This window comes from Pongo abelii, chromosome 1, assembly GCF_028885655.2.
Source record: "Pongo abelii isolate AG06213 chromosome 1, NHGRI_mPonAbe1-v2.0_pri, whole genome shotgun sequence".
Taxonomy (NCBI): domain Eukaryota; kingdom Metazoa; phylum Chordata; class Mammalia; order Primates; family Hominidae; genus Pongo; species Pongo abelii.
This window is the reverse complement of record NC_071985.2, coordinates 208233730-208256084: the sequence shown is the minus strand read 5'-3', so window position 1 is coordinate 208256084 and position 22355 is coordinate 208233730. Positions and strand designations below refer to the sequence as shown.

The 22355-nt window shown below is 47.0% G+C and overlaps 1 protein-coding gene across 2 annotated transcripts in view; it reads right to left on the bottom strand.

Moving 5' to 3' along the window:
• RHCE (Rh blood group CcEe antigens) overlaps positions 1-20465 on the bottom strand; it is a 57797-nt gene extending 37332 nt beyond the window's left edge. The window contains exons 1-3 of one of the 2 annotated variants that reach the window (XM_009233577.3): positions 20117-20465; positions 8047-8233; positions 2006-2156 (exon numbers count right to left, since the gene is read on the bottom strand). In XM_009233577.3, the coding sequence (XP_009231852.2) occupies positions 2006-2156; positions 8047-8233; positions 20117-20264 (486 nt within the window). In that variant the 5' untranslated portion in view covers positions 20265-20465. The remainder of the gene's footprint in view (positions 1-2005; positions 2157-8046; positions 8234-20116) is intronic. The other variant, XM_054539961.2, reaches the window with a different exon arrangement.
• Positions 20466-22355: the final 1890 nt, after the last annotated feature.

Genomic DNA, 22355 nt, shown 5'->3' with positions numbered 1-22355 from the left:
GATCTCCTTGGGTCTCATGGCTTTAAACACCATCTGTATTGTAACAACTCCCAAATTTATATCCCTAGCCCTAACCTTTCCACTAAGCTTCAGACTTGTACATTTCCATTCAGTGTCTCCACTGGGATGTTTCATACACATCTCTAGCCCCGACAACCTTAACCCTAACGCTACCACATTCGACACTGAACTCTGGGTTTTCCCTCCCAGATCTATCCCACCCCAATGTTCCCCATCTCAGTAAATGGCACCAGCAGCCGCTGAGTTGTGCCAGATGAGAACCTTGAAGTCATCTTGACCCTCTCCCACCCCATGTGCAGTCTATCAGCAAATCCTGTCAATTCTGCTATTAAAATACAGTCACGATCCAACCACTTCCCACCACTCTCACAGCTATTGTCCTAGTCTGAGTTTGGATGATGGCAGTCGCTGCCGCTCTGGTCTCCACCTGCTTCCTCTCTTGCCCCTTCAGTCTTTTCTGAACCCAGAAGCCAGGGTGATTATCTTAAAACATAAGTCAGATCATAGCTCTCCTCTGCCCAACACTCCCTAGTTCTCCCTGTATTTCTCAGAGTAAAATCCAAAGTCCTTTGGGATACTGAGGCACAGTAAAGGGGCTTCATGCTTTTTTTGTAAACATGCATCATCACATGTGATTAATTCAATTACTCCCTCAAAACCCTATGTGGTAGTACTGCTACCCTCATATTACACACGAAGAAACTAAAGCTCTAAGAGGTTAAATTGCCCAGAGTCACACGGGGATTTATGGCAGAGCTGGGATGCAAACCCCAGCCTTTGACTCCAAGTCCAGTGCACTTTCTTCTAAGCCGGGCTGGAACTGTGGGTTCTCGCTTGGGTTCTGCCACTATCTTGCTATGTGATCTTGGGCAGTCCCTTCCCCTCTCCAGGCATCAGCTTTCTCACCTATAAGATGGGAAGGTTGGCTATGTCCTCACTCAGGGTCAGGGTTACAGCAGAGGAGCTGGGAGAGTCATTTGGATTGGCCTCACCTTCACAGCTGCCTTCAAACTTAGACTTTCAACAGGCTCTCCCAATGAGAGGACATGTGCAGTTATTGATATGCACTGACTGAAAGAAGATGCTGGCTGTACAAACTTGCTGGACCCACTGCTGGTGAGGCTCTGAGAATTAATTACTTTTATACAGCCATAATTATATCATGAATAGCACAATCCTACAGGATTATACTGTAGTAGTTAAAGGCACTGGTTTGTTGTGTTTAAACATTTGCACAGACCACACTTTTGTAACCTCATTTGGGTATCTATCTATCTTCAATCTTTTCTTTTTTTTTTTTTTATTTGAGATGAAGTCTTGCTCTTGCCCCCCAGGCTGCAGTGCAATGGCGCAATCTCGGTTCACTGCAACCTCCACCTCCCGGGTTCAAGCGATTCTCTTGCCTCAGCCTCCTGAGTAGCTGGGATTACAGGCGCCTGCTACCATGCCCAGCTAAATTTTGTATTTTTAGTAGAGATGAGGTTCCACCATGTTGACCAGGCTGGTCTTGAACTCCTGACCTCAGGTGATCTGCCCTCCTCGGCCTCCCAAAGTGCTGGGATTACAGGTGTGAGCCACTGTACCCAGCCTGTCTATCTGTCTGTCTGTCTATCTATCTATCTATCTACCTATCCACCTACCTATTTATTTAGAGATGAGGTCTTGCTATGTTGCCCAGGTTGGTCTCTAACTCCTGGGCTCAAGCAATCCTTCCAACTCACACCTCAGCCTTCTGAGTAACTGAGACTACAGGTGCATGCCACCACAACTGGATAATTTAGAAAAAATTACTTTTTAGAGATGAGGATCTTGCTATGATGCCCAGGCTGGTCTCAAACTCCTGGCCTCAAGTGATCTTCCCTCCTCAGCCTCCCAAGTAGCTGGGATTACAGGTTGTCTTTATTTTTCAAAACCCCGGAAACCCCACCAAATGGAGCTTTTGGCCCTTTTCTCCCAGGTCCCTCCTCCCAGCACCGTGACTCACTTTGAAGGTAATACTGATGACCATCCTCATGGTGCCAAAAACTGTCAGCTCCACCAGCACCATCACCACCAACTGCGCCAAGTTGACCTTTCCCAGGACAGCACCCACTGAGATCAGCACCGACATAGCACTCATGGTGGCCAGCCGAATACTGGGGGAGAGAGGGACAGCCAGGATGACTGAGAAGGAAGGATGCCTGTCATTCATTCATTCATTCAACAAACACTGTTGGACACCTACTTTCTGTGGGAATAAAAGACAAGATTTCTACCCACCTGGGCGCTGATGCTGCAGAGTGGAGTGACCATCTCTTCTCCCGTTCAGGTGGCCTCTGCACCCTGAGCCATGTGGTCTGGCAGATGACTTAACCACTCTGTGCCTCAGTGCCTTCATCTATGAGGCATTGATCTACACACACTCATCTGACTGAGGATGATCAGGGTGACTGTTCCCTTAGGGGATCTGACAACTGGGATTCTGCCCAGTCTTCTTTTCTGCCGCCATCATTCAGATGCTCAACAGAGGGCGCTCTTCCCCTGCAGGCCTGCCCATATCCAGTCACCCCCATCCTCATCTGGGGCTACTGTCCCTTCTCTCCCTCTCCGTGGCAGTGGAAAGAAACTGGATTTGGAATCAGGACAAGCCTGGCTTCCAGTCCCAGCCTTGCCACTGGAGTGGCTATTTCATCTCACTGAGCCTATTTCTCCTTCTGCAAATTAAGAATGATGGATCAAACATATCCCATGTTGGTGTCCTGGGGATGTGAAGGAGTATTCTTCCTATCGGTGTGTCTAGCACCAAGACTGGCACAAAGAACCAACTCCTGAAAAGACGCTAGCCTTATTAACACTATTATGATTCCTTCCTTCCCTTGACCAATGAGCATGCTCAAGAGGAGAAAATGATTTTTGTCTTGAAGGTACTTATGATCAAAAAAAAAAAATGTACTTATGATCCAGACAGGCTACACCATGAGCCTGTCAACTAAGAATATCTGTGATATCACAAGGCTGGTGGGGTTCATTGGAAGGAGACGGTGATGCTGACTGGACTTATCAGGGAGGACTTCCTGGAGGAAGTGGTACTGAGCTGGACAATCCATGGACATCCAGTCTCCCCTGAGCAGCTTGCTCTGAGACTCCCTCCCCCCTCTGGGAGTTAATGATGATGATGCTACAACCACAGCAACAGTGATGATAACGATTTATTATAAGAGCATTTTGTAAAACAGGCTTGTAACAGCATCACCTCTTTTAAATTTTAACCCTATAAGGCTGGGTGCAGTGGCTCATGCCTGTACTCCCAGCACTTTGGGAGGCCAAGGCAGGCGGATCACTTGAGGCCAGGGGTTCAAGACTGGCCTGGCCAACATGGTGAAACTCTGTCTCAACTAAAAATACAAAAATTACCTGGGCATGGTGGCGCATGCTTGTAATCCCAGCCACTCTCGAGGCTAAGGCACGGGAGTTGCTTGAACCTGGGAGGCAGAGGTTGCAGTGAGCCGAGATCGCACCACTGCACTCCAGCCTGGGTGACAGAGTAAGACTCTGTCTCACAAAAAAAAAAAAAAAAAATTTAACTCTCTATGTGACTCTCTGTAAAATCGTGCTAGCTTACCATTCAGTATCCCCATTTTAGAGAGGGTCACGTAGAGGATTAAAATGGACTTTTTGGAAACAGTCATGCCAGCTGATCACAAATGTGAGGTTCAAATCCAGCTGGCCTAGATCCAAAGCCTGTGCTCTGAAGTCTGGACTCAGCTTCCCCAGTGTTTGCTGCAGACTATGCCCGCTTAAGCTTCAAGACTTTAGGGGAAGGTCAGAAAAGGGCAAAGGGCATGGGGAAGGAGTCTTACAGGGACCAGGAATTTAGAATAAGGGGTTACTCAATGTTCCAATGTGCCTGGACAGGTTATTCCTTTTAAGTAGGTGTTCATTTCATTGACAAAGGCTTAACTCAGGAGCGTGTGTGCCGGCGGCGGCATTTCATTCCTCAAGGGCCAGTTTGTGCTGGGGAGGTGCTAAGACAGTGATGTGCAGTGGTTAGGAGTGCGCTCTCAGGTCTAGGCTGCCTGGGCTGGAATCTTGACTCAGCCACTTTCTGGCTGTGTGATCCTGGGCAACTTATTTAATCACTCTCTGCCTTGGTGCCTCCATTTATAAGGTGGACCCAATGCCTCTGGAGCCACCATAAGGGCAAAGTGAGTTGATATATGTCAAGCGCAATAAAGGAGTTGATTATTGCTATTATCTTCTAGGGAGAGTCCTGCAGATTTCAAAATACATTGAAAATATCACATTTTTAAGGCCAGGAATGGTGGCTCACACCTGTAATCTTGGCACTTTGGGAGGCTGAGGTGGGAGGACTGCTTAAGGCCTGGAGTTTGAGACCAGCCTGGGCAACATAGTGAGACTCCATCTCTACAAAAAGCAAAAATAAAAAAAGCTAGGTGTGGTGGTGTGTGCCTGTGGTCTCAGCTACTCAGGAGGCTATAATTCCAGTACTTTTCGGAACCAAGGTAGGCAGATCACTTGAGCCCAGGAGTTTGAAATCAGCCTGAGCAACACAGTGAGATCCTGTCTCTGCAGAAGACAGAAAAATCAGCTAGGCATGGTGGTGTGCACCCATAGTCCCAGCTACTTGGGAGGCTGAGGCAGGAGGATCACCTGAACCCAGTGAGGTTGAGGCTGAGTGAGCCATGATCATGCCACTTCACTGCAGCCTGGACAACAGAGTGAGACCCTATCTCAAAAACAGTTTTAGGCCAGGCACAGTGGCTCATGCCTGTAATCCCAGTACTTTGGGAGGCCTAGGCAGGTGGATCACTTAGGTCAGGAGTTCGAGACCAACCTGACCCACATAGTGAAACCCCTTCTCTACTAAAAATACAAAAATTAGCCGGGCATGGTAGGGGGCGCCTGTAAAAAAATTTAACTCAGGAGGCTGAGGTGGGAGGATCGCTTGAGCAGCCCAGGAGGCAGAGGCTGCAGTGAGCTATGATTGTACCACTGCACTCCAGACTGGGCAACAGAGCAAGACCCTGTCTCTAAAAAAATAAATAAATAAAATTTTAAAACATCCCACTTCAGGGTTCCGTTTATTTTCATTTTTGCTCCAATAGCCATTTGCTAAGTTATTAGTATGTGAGGAAAACAAAGAACAACGTTGAATAAGATAGGCCCCTCCCATGAAGGGACTCAAAACAGAACCAAATCAGTCTCAAGTGGCATAAGCTGGAGTGTTGCCAAGGGAGAGTACCCTGTCCCCAGGGGCAGGCCTGGGCACCACCCATCAGCACAGCCCTGACGGGAACTGGTCAGGAAGGAGCCAGTTTCAGCAGGGGTCACCCCTAGGGGGATCCAAGCCGTCAGGGGTGGGGCAGGGGAGTTCACTCAGGCTGCAAGTGACTTCTCTCCCTTCTCGTCTTCCTGGATTGAGTCAAGAACAAACAGGTCCCTGTGGACATCAGATGAAGGGAGCAGCCCTAGACTGTGGGGCAGGAGGCTGAAGGCTGGTGTGACCTTAAGCTAAGGCAGCAACACCAAACCAGGGCCACCACTGTTTGAATTCCCCCAGGGTGCCCTTTGTCACTTCCCAGGTGGATGCAGTGTGTGTATTCGTGTGTGTGTGTGTGTGTGTGTGTGTGTGTGTGTGTGTGTGTATTGAATCCCCGTGGGAATTAACTCTAAGACTGTTTTTGTTTTGTTTTGTTTTGTTTTGTTTTTGAGACGGAGCCTCACTCCTTCGCCCAGGCTACAGTGCAATGGCACGATCTCAGCTCACTATAGCCTCCGCCTCCTGGGTTCAAGTGATTTGTCTGCCTCAGCCTCCCAAGTAGCTGGGATTACAGGCGCCTGCCACCATGCCCAGCTAATTTTTGTGTTTTTAGTAGAGACAGGATTTCACCATGTTGTTCAGGTTGGTCTCAAACTCCTGACCTCAGGTAATCTACCTGTCTAGGCCTCCCAAAGTACTAGGATTACAGGCATGAACCACCGCGCCTGGCCTAAAACTGTTTTTGTTTTTTTTTTTGAGACAGAGTCTCGCTCTGTCGCCCAGGCTGGAGTGCAGTGGCACAATCTCGGCTCACTGCAAACTCCGCCTCCCGGGTTCACACCATTCTCCTGCATCAGCCTCCCGAGTGGCTGGGACTACAGGCGCCCGCCACCATGCCTGGCTAATTTTTTGTATTTTTAGTAGAGACGGGGTTTCTCCGTGTTAGCCAGGATGGTCTCGATCTCCTGACCTCATGATCCGCCCGCTTCGGCATCCCAAAGTGCTGGGATTATAGGCATGAGCCACCGCGCCCGGCCCCTAAAACTGTTTTTTGAGACAGGGTCTCACTCTGTTGTCCAGGCTGGAGTGAAGTGGCACGATCATGGCTCCCTCAGCCTCAACCTCACTGGGTTCAGGTGATCCTCCTGCCTCAGCCTCCCAAGTAGCTGGGACTGTGGGTGCACACCACCACGCCTAACTAATTTTTCTGTCTTCTGCAGAGACAGGATCTCACTGCATTGCTCAGGCTGGTCTTAAACTTCTGGGCTCAAGTGATCTGCCCACCTTGGCTCCCAAAAGTACTGGGATTACAGGTGTGAACCACCATGCCCAGCCTCTAAACCTTTTAAAAAAGAAAAATATATAGAGTTTTTTTCCCCCAGGGCAAATTGGGAGCTGGCTAGACTGTGTTTCATGTTCTCACCACTCTGGAGCATGTGGAAAAGGTTATAATAAAAAGTTGGAGCCATATCCACCACTTAGCTGTGTGGTCCTAGGCAAGTGCCTTGCCCTCTCTGAGCTTCCACTTCCTTATCTGCATACCAGGTTAGATCCCTACCTGGAAGAGTTAAACAAAATAATATTTGTGGAGTGCTCAGCGCAGTTCCTGGCTCATAGAGAAATGTTTAACAGCAGTGCCCAGAGGTTTAGCAGGGTCTTAGAAGGGGAGGCTGGAATGGCCTTGAGAGGCCTTGAGAGGTCCCCAAGATGCCTAGGATGACGTTTACCATCATCTGGGCATCACAGAGATTCAGAGTTGAACAAAACAAAACAATGTTTCAGGAAAAAATTTAGCCTAGTTCCTTCTATTAAGTGCCAATGCCCTTTTAAAATGTGTATAGCTTGATGTGTAACCATCACGTAGGTGAACAGAGAGAACATTTTCTGCACCCCATGAGGTTATTTTGTGTTCCTTCCTAATCAATATCCACCTCCTGCCCAGGTAACCACTATTCTGACTTCTGGCACCATATATTAGCTGTGATGGATCTTAGCATTTCACACAAATCCATCTAAACAAAGCACAGGTAATTTAATGAAAATAAAGGCATGGCTATTTCTTGTCTAGCAGCATTAGGGGGCTGAAAGTCCTTTCTTTTCAAGAAAATGTCTCTCAGGCCGGACGCGGTGGCTCATGCCTGTAATCCCAGCACTTTGGGAGGCCGAGCTGGGTGGATCACCTGAGGTCAGGAGTTTGAGACCTTATCTCTACTAAAAATACAAAATCAGCCAGGCGTGGTGGCACATGCCTGTAATCCCAGCTACTCAGGAGGCTGAGGCAGGAGAATCGCTTGAACCCAGAAAGCTGAGGTTGTGGTGTACCAAGATAGCACCATTGCACTCCAGACTGGGCAACAAAAGCGAAACTCCATCTCAAAAAAAAAAAAAATAGAATGTCTCTCTAGGTGTGGCATGTCTATTTCTCTCTGTTTAACTTGTTTCCTTCTTACTTTTTCCATAAACTTATATTGATTATGTAACTTTACAAAATCATAATCGACAATAACAGGAAAGAAAGGATGCAGGAGGAATGTAGGCCTGGACTCCTTGTGATATACAGAGTAGGGCTGTCCAGTAAAATACAGAATGCCCAGTTAAATTTGAATTTTAAACAATGAATACTCTTTTAGTATAAGGATGTCCTAAATATTGCACAGCATTGGTGCTAGACAGAGAGGGGGCAATATCCCAAATCTTCTGGAACCTGTCCTTTCGGGTTCCATTCCCTCTATGACCCAGAAGTGATCCAGCCACCATCCCAATACCTGAACAGTTTGATGACCACCTTCCCAGGAGACAACTGGCTCAGGAAGCCGTCCAGCAGGATTGCCCACTGCACACCAAGCGCCAGCATGAAGAGGTTGAAGGCCACACTGCTCCAGGTGTGTCTCTGCAAATTCGAGGTGAGGAAGCCCAAGCCAAGGGCCGCCATCACAGTCAGATCTTGGCCGACTGCTCGGTGGGGAGATGGCGAGAAGGAGGAGGGGGAAGCAGACGAGATTTAGGGTGGTGTGAAATTAGAGTCTTACAAAATGGCAGCTGGAAGGGACATGCGAGATCATTTACAAGTATTTGGTCAAGTTACTTTGCCTCTTTGAGCCTCAATGTTCTCAACTGAATAATGGGGATAACATACACATGCCGTGTGGGGATAAGGTAAGGATTAGAGGAGCTAAAGCTAATTAAGCACTTAGGGTAGGGCCTGGCCCATAATGAATGCTCAGTAAATGTGGCAATTATTGTATTATTAAACCTAATAATAAGAACAAGTGTAAAGCACACGTGCTTGACGCACATTGACACTCAGTAAAGGTCATTGCTGCTGTTATTGCATATCAGGGCCAACCCCCTGGCTGGGCACATGAGAAAATAAGGCCACAGAAGCCAAGTGACTTGGCCCAGGACACACAGAAAAGAGAGGGCAGAGATAGGCCCAGTGCTCTTGTTCTTGGGAACCACATAATCTTCACAGCAAACCTCCCTCCCTTTGCCGCCTGCTGCGAGGGACCTGGTGAGCTGGCTGGCAGAAAACATCAGGGCCACCTGGGTAGCCCTCACCTTTCCCAGTCTCAGACCCTGAGCAGAGGCTGCTGTGGCAGGTGAGTGGAAGAGACGCACCTGAGGGCAGGGAGGGGCGAGCAAAGCGAAGAGGGTGAGCACTTTGGTTTAATTCCAGTTTTGAAAAAGGGTGAGCAGCTTAGCTCCAGAACAAGACAAACTTGGGTTCAAATCAGGACTCTGGCACCCTCTAACTGTGTGGTCTTGATCTAGTTACTTAACATCTCTGAGCTTTATAACAGCCTACATTTCTTAAGCGTTTACCATGTGCCTACACTGTTTTAATCACTTTACATAGACTATCTTGTTTTGTTCTCACAACCACACTTTGACGTGGGCACTGTTACTGTCACCATTTTACAGATATGAAAACCAAGGCACAGAGGAGTTACGTACCTTGCCCCGGTGGGTAGAGCTAAGATTTTTTTTTTTTTTAATTTTGAGATAGTTTCACTCTTGTCACCTAGGCTGGAGTACAGTGGTGAGATCTCGGCTCACTGCAACCTCTGCCTCCTGGGTTCAAGTGATTCTCCTGCCTCAGCCTCCCAAGTAGCTGGGATTACAGGTGCCCGCCACCATGCCCAGCTATTTTTGTATTTTTAATAGAGAAGGGGTTTCACTATGTTGGCCAAGCTGGTCTCGAACTCCTGACCTCAAGTGATCGGTTTCCCAAAGTGATGGGATTACAGACATGAGCCACAAGGCCCCGCCTACAGCCAAGATTTAAACCTAGATAATCTGCTGGAGCCTGCGCCTTGGACTACCACACCATCTGCCCTCCCTCTTCTTGTTCTTGTCTCTTAAATAGGCGAAATGATCATACCTCCTTCATTAGGTTGCCAGAATCAAATGGTATATGTAATGCAAATAATTGCTCCAAAGTGTAAAAGCTATTTTATCAATAATCACCAACTGTTTTCGCACATGAATAAATGACTGGAGAGGGAGAGATCTTGAAGAATTTTTTTTTTGCGTCGTGAATATTGTCTCTAAGTTTGGGAGATGTTTTACTTTTTTAGTTTTAGTGTTGAAATTTTCTGCAACCAGCATGTAGACAATTTTTTTTTTTTCAAGACAGAGTCTCTGTTGCCCAGGTTGGAGTACAGTGGTGCGATCTCGGCTGGCTGCAACCTCCGCCTCCCGGGTTCAAGCGATTCTTGTGCTTCAGCCTCCTGTGCTTCAGGGGGAACCACAGGCGCGCACCACCACGCCTGGCTAATTTTTGTATTTTTAGTAGAGACAGGGTTTCACTATATTGGCCAAGCTGGTCTCGAACTCCTGACCTCATGTAATCCACCCGCCTCCGTCTCCCAAAGTGCCGGGATTACAGGCATGAGCCACCGTGCCCAGCCTAGACAATGTTTTTTAAAAAGGTGGAAGGGGAAGCATAGGCTTTGAGTTCACATAGCTCTGTTCGATCCCAGCTCTATCATTTCCTATTAGATTAAACCTCACTAAATTGCCACCAGTTGACTTTTTTGGACATATAAAAATATCAATTTAGGAGGCTGAGGTGGGCGGATCATGAGGTCAGCAGTTCGAGACTAGCCTGGCCCACATGGTGAAACCCCGTCTCTACTAAAATTACAAAAAAATTAGCTGGATGTGGTGGCAGGCACCTGTAATCCCAGCTACTCGGGAGGCTGAGGCAGAAGAATCGCTTGAACCCAGGAGGCGGAGGTTGCAGTGAGCCGAGACCGCACCACTGCACTCCAGCCTGGGCGACACAGTGAGACTCCGTCTCTAAATAAATAAATAAATAAATAAAATAAAATATCAATTTATGTGTTTCAACTTCATAGCCCTGTGGTCTTGTAAGTTGCTTACTTTCCTTATCAACTGAATAAGGGTAATTAGACCTACCTCAGAGGTTGCTGGGAAATCCGAAGGAAATAATGTTTAGTACAGTGTCTGGCACATGAAGAACGCTCAATAAATAGTGGCTATTCATCAACATCATCATGACAATCACAACAATAGGAACTCACCTGCCACTGGTCTCCGGCCCTGGTTTTGATAACAATGAGAAGCTCTCATTACTGGAACTCTCCAAAGTCTCAGAAAAAGTCTTTGATTTATAAAGTACATTTAAATTCACTTCCATTGAAACATACACACACCTAGGGTCTGCCAGAGAGGACAAGGGAGGACACTGACATTTCCAAATCAACCTGACACCACCAGGATATAGGAGGCCCCCAAGGACCTCCATGGGACCTGGGTAAATTAGGGCGTGGGTGAGAAGTGGGCATTAGGAAGGATTCAACTCTGCACTTCTTCTGACAGCAGGGAGGGAGGTGCAGGGAATGTTTCTGTCTCCTGCTTGCATCCTTAGGAATGGGGGTGTGTGGCCAGAGGACATTTTATACAGGGGTTCCTCTTGGGATTACTCAAATTCCCTCAGGAGCCAAGCAGGAAATATGTATATGAAGGTGCAATGCACATGTGGGAGCAGTGAGGCTCGTGTTCAGTTGGAGACTGCATGCCCCACTTAAGATATGCAAATTCAACCTTTTATTAAACACGATTGTTAAAGTGCATCTGCCATTTTGCAGCAATGCTATATGCATAGGGTCCAGACTTATTGAAGATTCCATGAGTAGAGCAATTCTTCCATTTTCCTCTCATTTTACAGAAGGGGACCAGAGAGAGCCTGTGAGGGGCGCCCATGACCGGGCCCAGAGGAGAATTATACATTCTAAGGAAGACCTTCAGGAAAAGTTTATGAAAGCCCCACAACTTGGAGAAAGAAAATCTAACCTGGTAGTTCAGCAGTGAACTTAACTACCAGGCCCCAAAACATGCCGGCAGCAGAGCCTAGCTCTGAATGCCTGGAACTATGTCCTTGCATAGGCTAGGCTGTCTCTAGCTCTTTTTTCTCACCTCACTAAGCGATCTTAGGCAAGTCCATTACCCTCTTTAGGCCGCAGTTTCCCTGTCTGTAACACATAGGAGTTGGACTTGATACTCCCTAAGGCTTTTACAGCTCTGGAATATTCCAAAGAAGTTAGTGGAAGATGGGGAGAGGAGAGTTGCCTCGATAAGCGCGGAGTTGGGGCCCTAAAGATGAGGAAGTCAGACCAGGTGTGGTGGCTCACACCTGTAATCCCAGCACAATCCCAGCACTTTGGGAGGCCAAGGAGGGAGGATTGCTTGAGCTGAGGAGTTCAAGACCAGCCTAAGCAACATAGCAAGACCTTGTCTCTACAAAAAATACAAAATTAGTTGGGCATGGTGGCGAGTGCCTGTAGTCCCAGCTACTCGGGAGGCTGAGGTGGGAGGATGGCTTGTGCCTAGAAGGTTAAGGCTGCAGTGAGTCGCGATCACACCACTACACTCCAGCAGCCTGGGTGACAGAGGGAGACCCTGTTTCAAAAAAAAAAAAAAAAAAAAAGGCCAGGCACAGTGGCTTATGCCTGTAATCCTAGCACTTTGGGAGGCTGAGGTGGGCAGATCACTTGAAGTCAGGAGTTTGAGACCAGCCTGGCCAACATCTGTACTAAAAATACAAAAATTAGCTTGGCATGGTGGCGCATGCCTGTAATCCCAGCTACTCAGGAGGCTGAAGCAGGAGAATCGCTCGAACCCGGAAGGCTGAGGTTGCAGTGAGCTGAGATTGCACCACTGTACTCCAGCCTGGATGACAGAGTGAGACTCCGGCTCGAAAAAAAAAAGAGAGAGATGAGGAAGTCAGAGGATCCTGGGTGGGCGCTTTATCGGGCACAGCTGCTGCCCCTGATCCCGATTCCCTGATTCCAGGTATATGCACTCAGGGCCTTCCTCCCCAAGCCTCTACACTGTCCCTGAAAGAGGAATTGTGCCTCAGCCAACAAGATGAAATTAGGGCAGCAGTTTCCATGAGCTGTTGACAGAGCTCATGCACCCCAAATTGGTCAGGAAATAACATTTGATTTCAGGCTTCTCCTCCCCCTGCCCCCTCGTCCTCCCACCTCTCCTGGGCTCCAGGCCCATTTCCACCCCTCCATTATCTGGGCTCCCGCTGCAGGGCTGGGTCCCAGCTTGGAGCATCCTCATTGGTATCAGCCTTCACCTCTCACAGTCTGCTCTGCACTAACATCAGCTGCTGGTTTGATAAGCTAATGGGCTCTAAGGTGTTCAGGGGTGATAAGAAGTGGATGTGCTACCCGGGCGCCCATGCCTGGGCCCAGAGGGGAATTGTACATTCTACGGAAAGCCTTCAGGAAAAGTTTATGAAAGCCTCATGACTTGCAGAAAGAAATCTAACCTGGTAGTTCAGCAGCGAGAGATAAGGCAATACTCACCATCGTTGTAACAGCAGGCACGTAGACAGTACCGCACGTTCCAGGCACTGTTCTACGTGCCTTACACACTTAGCCCACAACAGCCTCAGGCAGGAGGTACGATTTATTATCCCCATTTTAGAGATGGGGAAAGGGAGGCACAGAGAGGTGCTATAACTAGTCCAAGTCACAGAGCTAGTAAATGGTAGCAGGAGGATTCAAACCCTACCTACCTAGGTTTAACCATTATGCCATCCTGCCTTTCTATACAGCATATATAGCGTAACGGTGATGAACAGTGTGGGTCTCTGAATCAGGTTGTCAGTGTTCAGAGCCTGGCTCTTCCTCTGTGTCCCAGCTTCCTGAGCTTTAAAATTGGGATGAAACAATGCCACCTGCTCAGAGGATTGCCATGAGCGTTGAGCATGGCTCATGCAAGTCACTTCGCCCAGCATTGGGTACGTAGTGAGTGTTAGTAACTATTACCCCGTGCGGGCCGCTGATTAGCGGTGTGACTTTAGGCAAGACTGCTCTCCCCCAGGCCTGTTGCAAAGAGACCACTTGCAAAGAGTTCGTTTGGATAACAGCACTTTGGCCTTCTGAGTCCATCCCCGTGGGCAGCTGCCTCCTCCGGTCAGCTGCCTCTGTGATTCTGGATCTGCGCCCCCTCCCACTCTTGCCCCTCCCTCTGGCCTGCAGAAACTTCAGCACCAACAGCTCTGAAGGCAGACCCAGCTTCACTCCCGCAGGCTCTAGGGTTGACCTCCACACTGTGCTTCCACTGCTGCCTGGAAAGACCTCTGTAGCCTCAGGCTGCCGCTACCTCCTCGCCCACAGCCTCTACTCTACCGGCGACTCTCACCCCTGCAGCAGCCTGGGAAGAAAAACAGATTTCCCAAAGGCGCAGACCAAAGCCTCAGTGTGGAAGGTGTCAGGGTTTGGAGTGTTTACATGTCACTGGGAAAACTCCTCTGTCTTCTAGTAGCCCCTCTCTCTGCCTTTGAGGAGTATGGGGTGGGGATGGGGGACTGAGTGGTAACCACAGCACAGGACCCAGGATAGTCTCCCAGTTTGGTAGCCTTAGGGAAGCTCTGCCTGGTAGGCGATTGTTACAGCAATGGCCACCAATGAATCACCAACTGCCAAACATGTGAATGAGGTCATCAGAGGCCATCCCACCCCAAACTGCAGATGCATGAATGACCCTGGGTGAAACCAACAGAAGAACTGCCCAGCTGAACCCAGCCCAGTTGTTGCACCACAGAATCATGATCATGAGTAAATTAAAAGGTTGCTATTTTAAGCCACTAAGTTTGGGGTGGCTGTTATGCAGCAATAGGTAATTGATACTCTCTGCTTCCCCTAAGCATATCATAGGCCCCTTAACTTCAAGCCCAGAATGAACATATCATTGTTCATTCATCCTCACAACCTGTCCCTCCCCTTCTGTCTCTCATCTCAGGAACTGGCACCTCTCTATGCCAAATCATACATCTGCAGCCAGACTTAACTCCCCACTCTTTTCATCAAGTACAGCTGATTTTATCTCCTAAATATCTCTAGAATCTCCTCCACTGCCCCTGCCCATCTGGTCTCATCACAGGTCATCCAGACCAGTAGTCATTACAGCAAAGAACACACACCCCAGAAAATGCTCAATACAATCACCAGGGTAGCTGGAAGAAAACAAGCAATTCTAGTTTTATTTTTATTTAAAAAATTAAGAAATTAAAGCTTTTGGGCTAGGCGCGGTGGCTCATGCCTGTAATCCCAGCACTTTGGGAGGCCGAGGCGGGTGGATCACCTGAGGTTGGGAGTTCGAGACCAGCCTGACCAACATGGAGAAACCCCGTCTCTACTAAAAATACAAAATTAGCCGGGCATGGTGGCGCATGCCTGTAATCTCAGCTACTCGGGAGGCTAAGGTAGGAGAATTACTTGAACTTGGGAGGCAGAGGTTGCGGTAAGCCAAGATCGCACCACTGCACTCCCCTGGGCAATAAGAGCAAAACTCTGTCTCAAAAAAAAAAAAAAAAAAAAAGCTTTTGATAATAAAAGCTAATACTCTTTATGTGTGTCAATTCATTTATCCTTTCAACAACTTAATGAAACAAGTACTATCATCCTCTGACAGAAGTTGAAACAGAGACAGAAAGAGGTTGACTAATCTGCCCAAGGTCTCTAAGATACAGAGGCAAGATTTGAATCAGTCTAGCTCCAGGAATTCTTGAACTTTCACGCACAGAAGAATCACCCAGAGGGCTTCTGAAAACACAGATTGCTGGGCCCCAGGCCCAGAGCTTCTGATCAGTAGGTCTGGGCTAGGGCCTGAGAATCTGCATTTCTACTAAATTTCCAGGAGATGCTGAGGCAGCAGGTCTGGGGACCACACTTTGAGAAACATGGATCTAGGCTATTCTATCTCTAAAGGTACTTTGTGAAGTTTTCAATTCTGCAAATATTTAATATTCAGATTTACCAAGAAGCCACCCCTCACTTGCTCAGGATGTCATACAGCCTTGAGTGTCCTAGCTCTGGAAGGTGCCCTAAGGGAATATTGGTCCAATGAGAAGGATTTGATATGCATTTCTCTATATTCTTCATGTTGCAACTAATGGCAGGGTTTTATGTTTTATTTACTTTTATTTTCATTTTTTTTTGAGATGGAGTCTCGCTCTGTTGCCCAGGCTGGAGTGCAGTGGCGTAATCTCAGCTCACTGAAAGCTCCGCCTCCTGGGTTCACGCCATTCTCCTGCCTCAGCCTCCCGAGTAGCTGGGACTACAGGCACCTGCCACCACACCCGGCTAATTTTTTGTACTTTTAGTAGAGATGGGGTTTCATCGTGTTAGCCAGGATGGTCTCCAACTCCAGACCTCGTGATCTGCCTGCCTCGGCCTCCCAAAGTGCTGGGATTACAGGCGTGAGCTACCGCGCCCAGCCTTTATGTTTTATTTATATTTTTATATTTGTTATTACATCCTCGCTTCACCTCAAATATTTTTATTTTTTTTGAGACAGGGTCTTGCTCTGTCGCCCATGCTGGAGTGAAGTGGTACAATCCCGTCCCACTGCAGCCTCAAGCTCCTCTCACCTCAGCCTACTGAGTAGCTGGGACTATAGGCATGTGCCACCACACTGGGTTAAATTTAAAGTTTGTTTGTTTGTTTGTTTTTTTTTAGAGATTGGGGGCGGTCTCCCTATGTTTCCTAGGCTGGTCTTGAACTCCTTGGTTTAAGCGGTTCTCCCCACTTGGCCTCCCTAAGCGCTCAGCCAGGGTGTTTTGTTTTTTTTTTTAATTAACTACTACAGAACTTTTAACGCATATATGAAAACAGAGAGAACAGCACGATGACCCTATGTGCCCATCTCCAAACTCTGATGATTGTCACATGAGACCAATCTTGTTTTTATAATCCTTCTCTACTTTTTCTTTTTTCTGGCATAAAAGCAAACCCCAGATATCATGCCATTTCAATGTGCCTCTCTAACAGATGGAGCCTTAAAAAACAAAAACAAAAAAAAACCCACCATGCTTTTATCATACCTAACAAAATTAACAATAATTCTTGTATATCATAAGATATTCATGCTATATTCAGATTTCCTGATTGTCTCAAAATGTCTTTTTAGAATTGGCAGGTTTGAATGATCTATTATAGTTTACCAGGACTGAATTCAATTAAGTGGATTGACAGATTAAGTTACCTAAGTTTAACTCAACAAACTTTCACAAAATGAAGTAATGGCTTAACCAACTCGTACAGAAAAACACAGATTGGAAGCACAGAAATAATGGCAGTCAAGTGAACAAAAAGGAAAAGGCAGAGTGAAACTTTTCCTCATACAAGCTGTCAGTCACATTCGAGATTTAAAAAATGTCGATCTAATCAGATCTGACAAGTCAATCAAGACAATTTCAAATTATCAAGAAGACTCTGAGGAGTGAATTTTCATCCACTATCGTCAACTGTAGCAATGGACCCTGCCTGGAGATTGACACCATTATGATTAGTAATTTGAAAATATTATACATTTCATTTTGATCTCTTTCAATTTTCCTAATTTGTATGTATTTATTATAACATACAAAATATATTAATGTAGTAATACTTAAAGTAATACTTAAAGTGTAACATATAACCACGGTACATGCTCAAAAAATGGTGTGTACACCATCAGAAGGTTGAAGTCCTCGGGTCAATACTACACTGCAGCCTCCATGCTGGTCTTGTGTCTCAAGCCATGCCCCTTCCCCTGTCCCCAACACCAACCCTGGCATGGCTTCTGCCATGACCCAAACCCAAACTTGTCGTGCTCCTGTTTACTATTCGGACCTCAGACTGAAGCCAAACTCCGTATGCAGCCCAGTGAGTCTACCACCCACTGCTTCCCTGTTTATTTTTTTTTATTAGTATTATTTTTTTCAGACAGAGTCCCACTCTGTCACCCAGGCTGGAGTGCAGCTCAGCAACCTTTGCCTCCTGGGTTCAAGCAATTCTCCTGCCTCAGCTTCCCAAGCAGCTGGGACTACAGGCACGTGCCACCACATCCAGCTAATTTTTGTATTTTTAGTAGAGACAGGGTTTCACCATGTTGGCCAGGCTGGTCTTGAACTCCTGACCTCAGGTGATCTGCCTGCCTTGGCCTCCCAAAGTGTTTGGGATTATAGGCATGAGCCACCACGCCCAGTCCCTGCTGTACTTTGTTTTTTGTTGTTGTTGTTTTTGTTTGGTTTTTTGAGATGAAGTCTCGCTCTGTCACCCAGGCTGGAGGGTAATGGCCTCCCAAGTAGCTGGGATTACAGACGTGTGCCACCACACCCAGCTAGTTTTTATAATTTTAGTAGAGATGGGGTTTTGCCATGTTGGCCAGGTTGGTCTTGAACTCCTAACCTCAGGTGATTCTCCAGCCTTGGCCTCCCAAAGTGCCAGGATTACAGGCGTGAGCCACCTTGCCTGGCCCTTTGCTTCTCTTTTTAGGCTCCAGGGCAATGCAATGTTAAGCCCAGGCTCAGTCTGCTCTAGTGTGTGCACACGCAACGGCACCCACTGTGCCCTCACTTGGATGACCCTCCTTTGTCCCACAGGTAATTCCTACTGAGCCTTCAAGACCTGGCTGGGCAGTCACCTCCCTCCAGAAGCCTCCCCTAACACCATCGTCTCCCCTGCCTGGGTTGTGGACCCTCCTCTGAGCTTCCGTACAAAATGAGTTTCTCAGGACATTTTGTACCTACATTAGTAGCACGGTGCAGGGGTAAAGAACATGGACCCTAGAGTCAATCTACAGAGCTGGAATAGTGGCTGCTACACCTACTGGGTTATATGACAAATGACTCAACCCCACTGTAAAATGGGGCCATGATGCATAATGGTTAAGTGTAAGGAAACTAAATCCAGGATGGCTAAATTTAAATATGCTGTGCTATTGCTAGCTGAGCGACCTTGGGCAAATTACTCAACATCCATATGCCTAGTTTCCTCATATGAAAAACGAAGATCATAATAGTACCCACCTCATTGGGTTGTTGTGAGGGTTCAATGTAAAGCATTTAGAATAGTGTCTGGTACATAGTAAGTGCTCATAAATATCAGCTCCAATCATGTGTCTGGATCCCACATTGGATGTCATACATGGTTGAATGAATGGAATGCATTGAATTGTATTGGATTGAAATGAATTAAAGAAAATTGAAATGAATTAAAATTGTGCCAGCTCTTCTTTGTCTGTCACTGAAGGCTCCTCTCTGGGCCAGCCCTTTAAATGGTATAAGGGCTTCCCTCCCTAAGTCCTACTTGTCACTGCCATGGCCCCCAGGATGACTTCTCTTTGCTTCCAGTTAACTAGCCGTTAATATCACCTAGGAACAAGCAAGCACTCAACCAGGCTCAAGCTTCAACTTTGTCTCAGGGACATTCTTCAAGGAGGCCCTGTCCATTATCAACAATCTATCAGCCCAATGAGATGCCTGAAACTCATTTCAATATTTTTTTAAAAAGCAAAGTCACACCATTGTGGACATCTGTCTTATTTACAGTTGTCTCATCACAGTCTGGGAATATTTTTAGCTGAATATAAAATAACCATCATCCTACCCTCCCCTTCAGCCATACCTTCTGGTTCTGGATTTACAGACAGCATGCAGACTTCCCAGCCCCTAAGTGAGAAGAAAGCTGGGGTCGGTGGGGGTGGGGGTGGGGGGTAGCAACAGGCTGAAGCTTCCAAAAGAAAAGTAGTATAGATATGAGCAAGAGAGCTGGGCACAGTGGTTCACACCTGTAATTCCAGCACTTTGGGAGACTGAGGCTGGAGGATCGCTTGTGTCCAGGAGTTTGAGACCAGTCTGGGAAACACAGGGAGACCCACATCTCTACCAAAAAAAAAAAAAAAAAAATAGCCAGGCATGTTGGTGCGCTCCTGTGGTCCCACCTTCTTGGGAGGCTGAGGTGGGAGGATTGCTTGAGCCCAAAAGGTCAAGGCTGCAGTGAACCATGATCATGCCACTGCACTTCAGCCTGGGCAACAGTGTGAGACCCTGTCTCAAAAAGAAATAAGAAATGAGCGAGAGGCCGCAAAAAGGAAACAAAAACCAAAAACCCAACAACATGAAATTGCTTGCATAAGATAGCTGCACTTGTATCCCCTAAATCTATAAAAATATAAATTTTTTTTAAATAAAAAAATTCCTTGCCACTAAGGAGAGAGAAGGGGAAGCAGAGAAGCACAGAATTATGAAGACCATTTGGCAGAGGGAATTTGAGGAACACCAAAGAGGACGCCTCTCACTGCGCTGAAAAATCAAGGCAGGCTTCACGGAACAGGGAATGCCCAGGCTGCTTCTAAAGGAAAGCTTATATTGTTGGCTGAATTTTGGTGCAATCTACGGAAGAAGATGGGGGAATCTTTTTCCTTGGGATTCTGTAGAAAGGAACATCTGTGCTCCTGGAGAACCACAGGCCTCCCCCGCCCCTGCCCCTGCTATTTGCTCTTGTGACCACTTTTCCAATGAACCCTCACCTTGATAGGACGCCACAAGCCCCTCTTGATCCTCTAAGGAAGCGTTGTAGTAGGTAAAAAAAAAGAAGAGGAGAATGAGAGCTGCTTCCAGCGTTAGGGCGCAGAGGGGCAGGCAGCCCCGGACAGACCGCGGGTACTTGGAGCTCATCCTGTGTCCGTCTCTGTGCAGGGGTTCCACCAGCACCAGGCATCACCCCTCTCTCCAACACCTACTTGAGGGCTTGAGAGAGCGATAGGGGTGACACCCGCCAAAGGCCTTATCTCAGGCTGCAAGGCTGGTTGTGCTGGCCTGTCTATGGAGTTAACACGGAAGCAGAGGGACTATGATGGGGAGGGGAGGAAATGTATGTTTTCCAATATTAAGTCATTCATTCAACAAGTTGCTGTGTTCCTGTTATAGGTTCCTGCTGTGCTCAGTTTGAAAGAGGGCATTCTATTCCTTTGACACCCAAACATAATCCTTCTTTGCTCTGTACTTCAGTCATCTTCACCATATCCTTGTAAGAAAAGCAAGGAACGGATCAATACTCCTATTTTACGAATAAGGAAACTGAAGCTCAGAAGAGGCTTTCTTTTTAAAACCTTACTACATGACAGAGAGGGCACCCAGTGAGCTCTTAACAACAATGTATTGAATGAGAATGAATGAAAGCAAAGAATGGAGCTGAGCCCTGGGGAGGATACAGATAGGAGCCACGTAGAATTGACTCCTCATAGTTACACAGTTGAAATTACTTACATTTGAATTTGTATTTAAATCTATGTGTTTCTAAGCATTTTAAGGGTGGGTGGCAGAAGAGAAAGGAGATGTGGGTTTGGCTCTAGTAAAAACGTGGAGGGGATCCTGATCCAGCCTTAGGGTGAAGTTGCTCTACCTCTGGTCACCTCCTCACAGGGCAGCCCAGGACTCTGCCTGGGGCACTACAGTGCATTTGAGGAAGGCCACCAGCCTCAGCATCTCCATCCCTCAGTGGTGGACAGTCCAGTCCTCTGGCATGAGCTTTAGGGGGCTTGGGACTTAGTTCTAACCCTGCAGCCAACTTCCCCTGTGGCTCCCATCCATGTGCCTGGCAGAAGGTCTGCTACATGGCGTCAAGGAAGGAAGGGAGAGAGAGAGGGATGGAGGGAGGGAGGAAGGGATGAAAGAGGAAGAAAATAAGGAAGGAATTGGAGTTTCCTTATTTTCTACAGTGGCCCCAGCCACTGGCCACTGAGTATAAACCGAATGTGTGGAGCCCCAGAGAATAAAGCCAGGGCCAGGAGCTGCAGGGAGGTGGAAAGTGGAAAGTGGATACTTTATTGACCATTACAGTTGTCCACTGAAATACTCATGAGGTAGTGAGCACCCTGTCACTAGAGGAATGCAGAAATGTCTTAAAAACAATTCCTATGTAGATCAGAGGAGATTTTAATCACCCAGTAGAATCCTGTCATTTTGTTTTTAGATGAAGAAACCAAGACCCAGAGAGGTCATACCTAAGGTCATCTAGTCATTTGGCATCAATCACTTTGCTCAGTGCAGCTTTATTTACAGAAGGTAAAAACTGAGACTAACCTCAATGTCCACCAGCAGGGGGTTGGTTAAGAAAACTACAGGACATGAAACTTGCTACCAATAAGAAGGTTCTGAACATATGCAGGAAAAGCAAGAGGAAAATGCTTTCATCAAAACTGACACAGAGGATATACAGAGTGAAAAAGCAAGTTATATAACAGTATGTACAATATATTCCCACTCATAAAATAATATGTTAGCACATGCATAGAAAAAAGTTGGCTGTAAACCACTAAAACATTGGTTAATTTTGCTTTATACATTTTCAGAGCTAACTGTTATTAAGTACTTGCTAGGCACCATTCCAAGCACTTTACATATATGAACTTAGTTCATGACACTGGGATGGGTACTATTAGGCTTATATTACAAATGAGTAAACTGAGGCACAGAAAAACTAAGTGACTTGCTCAAGGTCACAGGGCTAGTAAGTAGTAGAGCCGGGATTTAAACCCAGGCAGCCTAACTTCAGGACCTGGGTGTTTGACCACTTAACTGTAGCCTAGATCAGGGGTCTCCAACCTTTTTGGCACCAGGGACGGGTTTTGTAGACGACAATTTTTCCATGGACCGGGGTGAGGTTGGAGGGATGGTTTGGGGATGAAACTGTTCCACCTCAGATCATCAGGCATTAGTTAGATTCTCTTAAGGAGCACGCAACCTAGATCCCTCTCATGCGCGGTT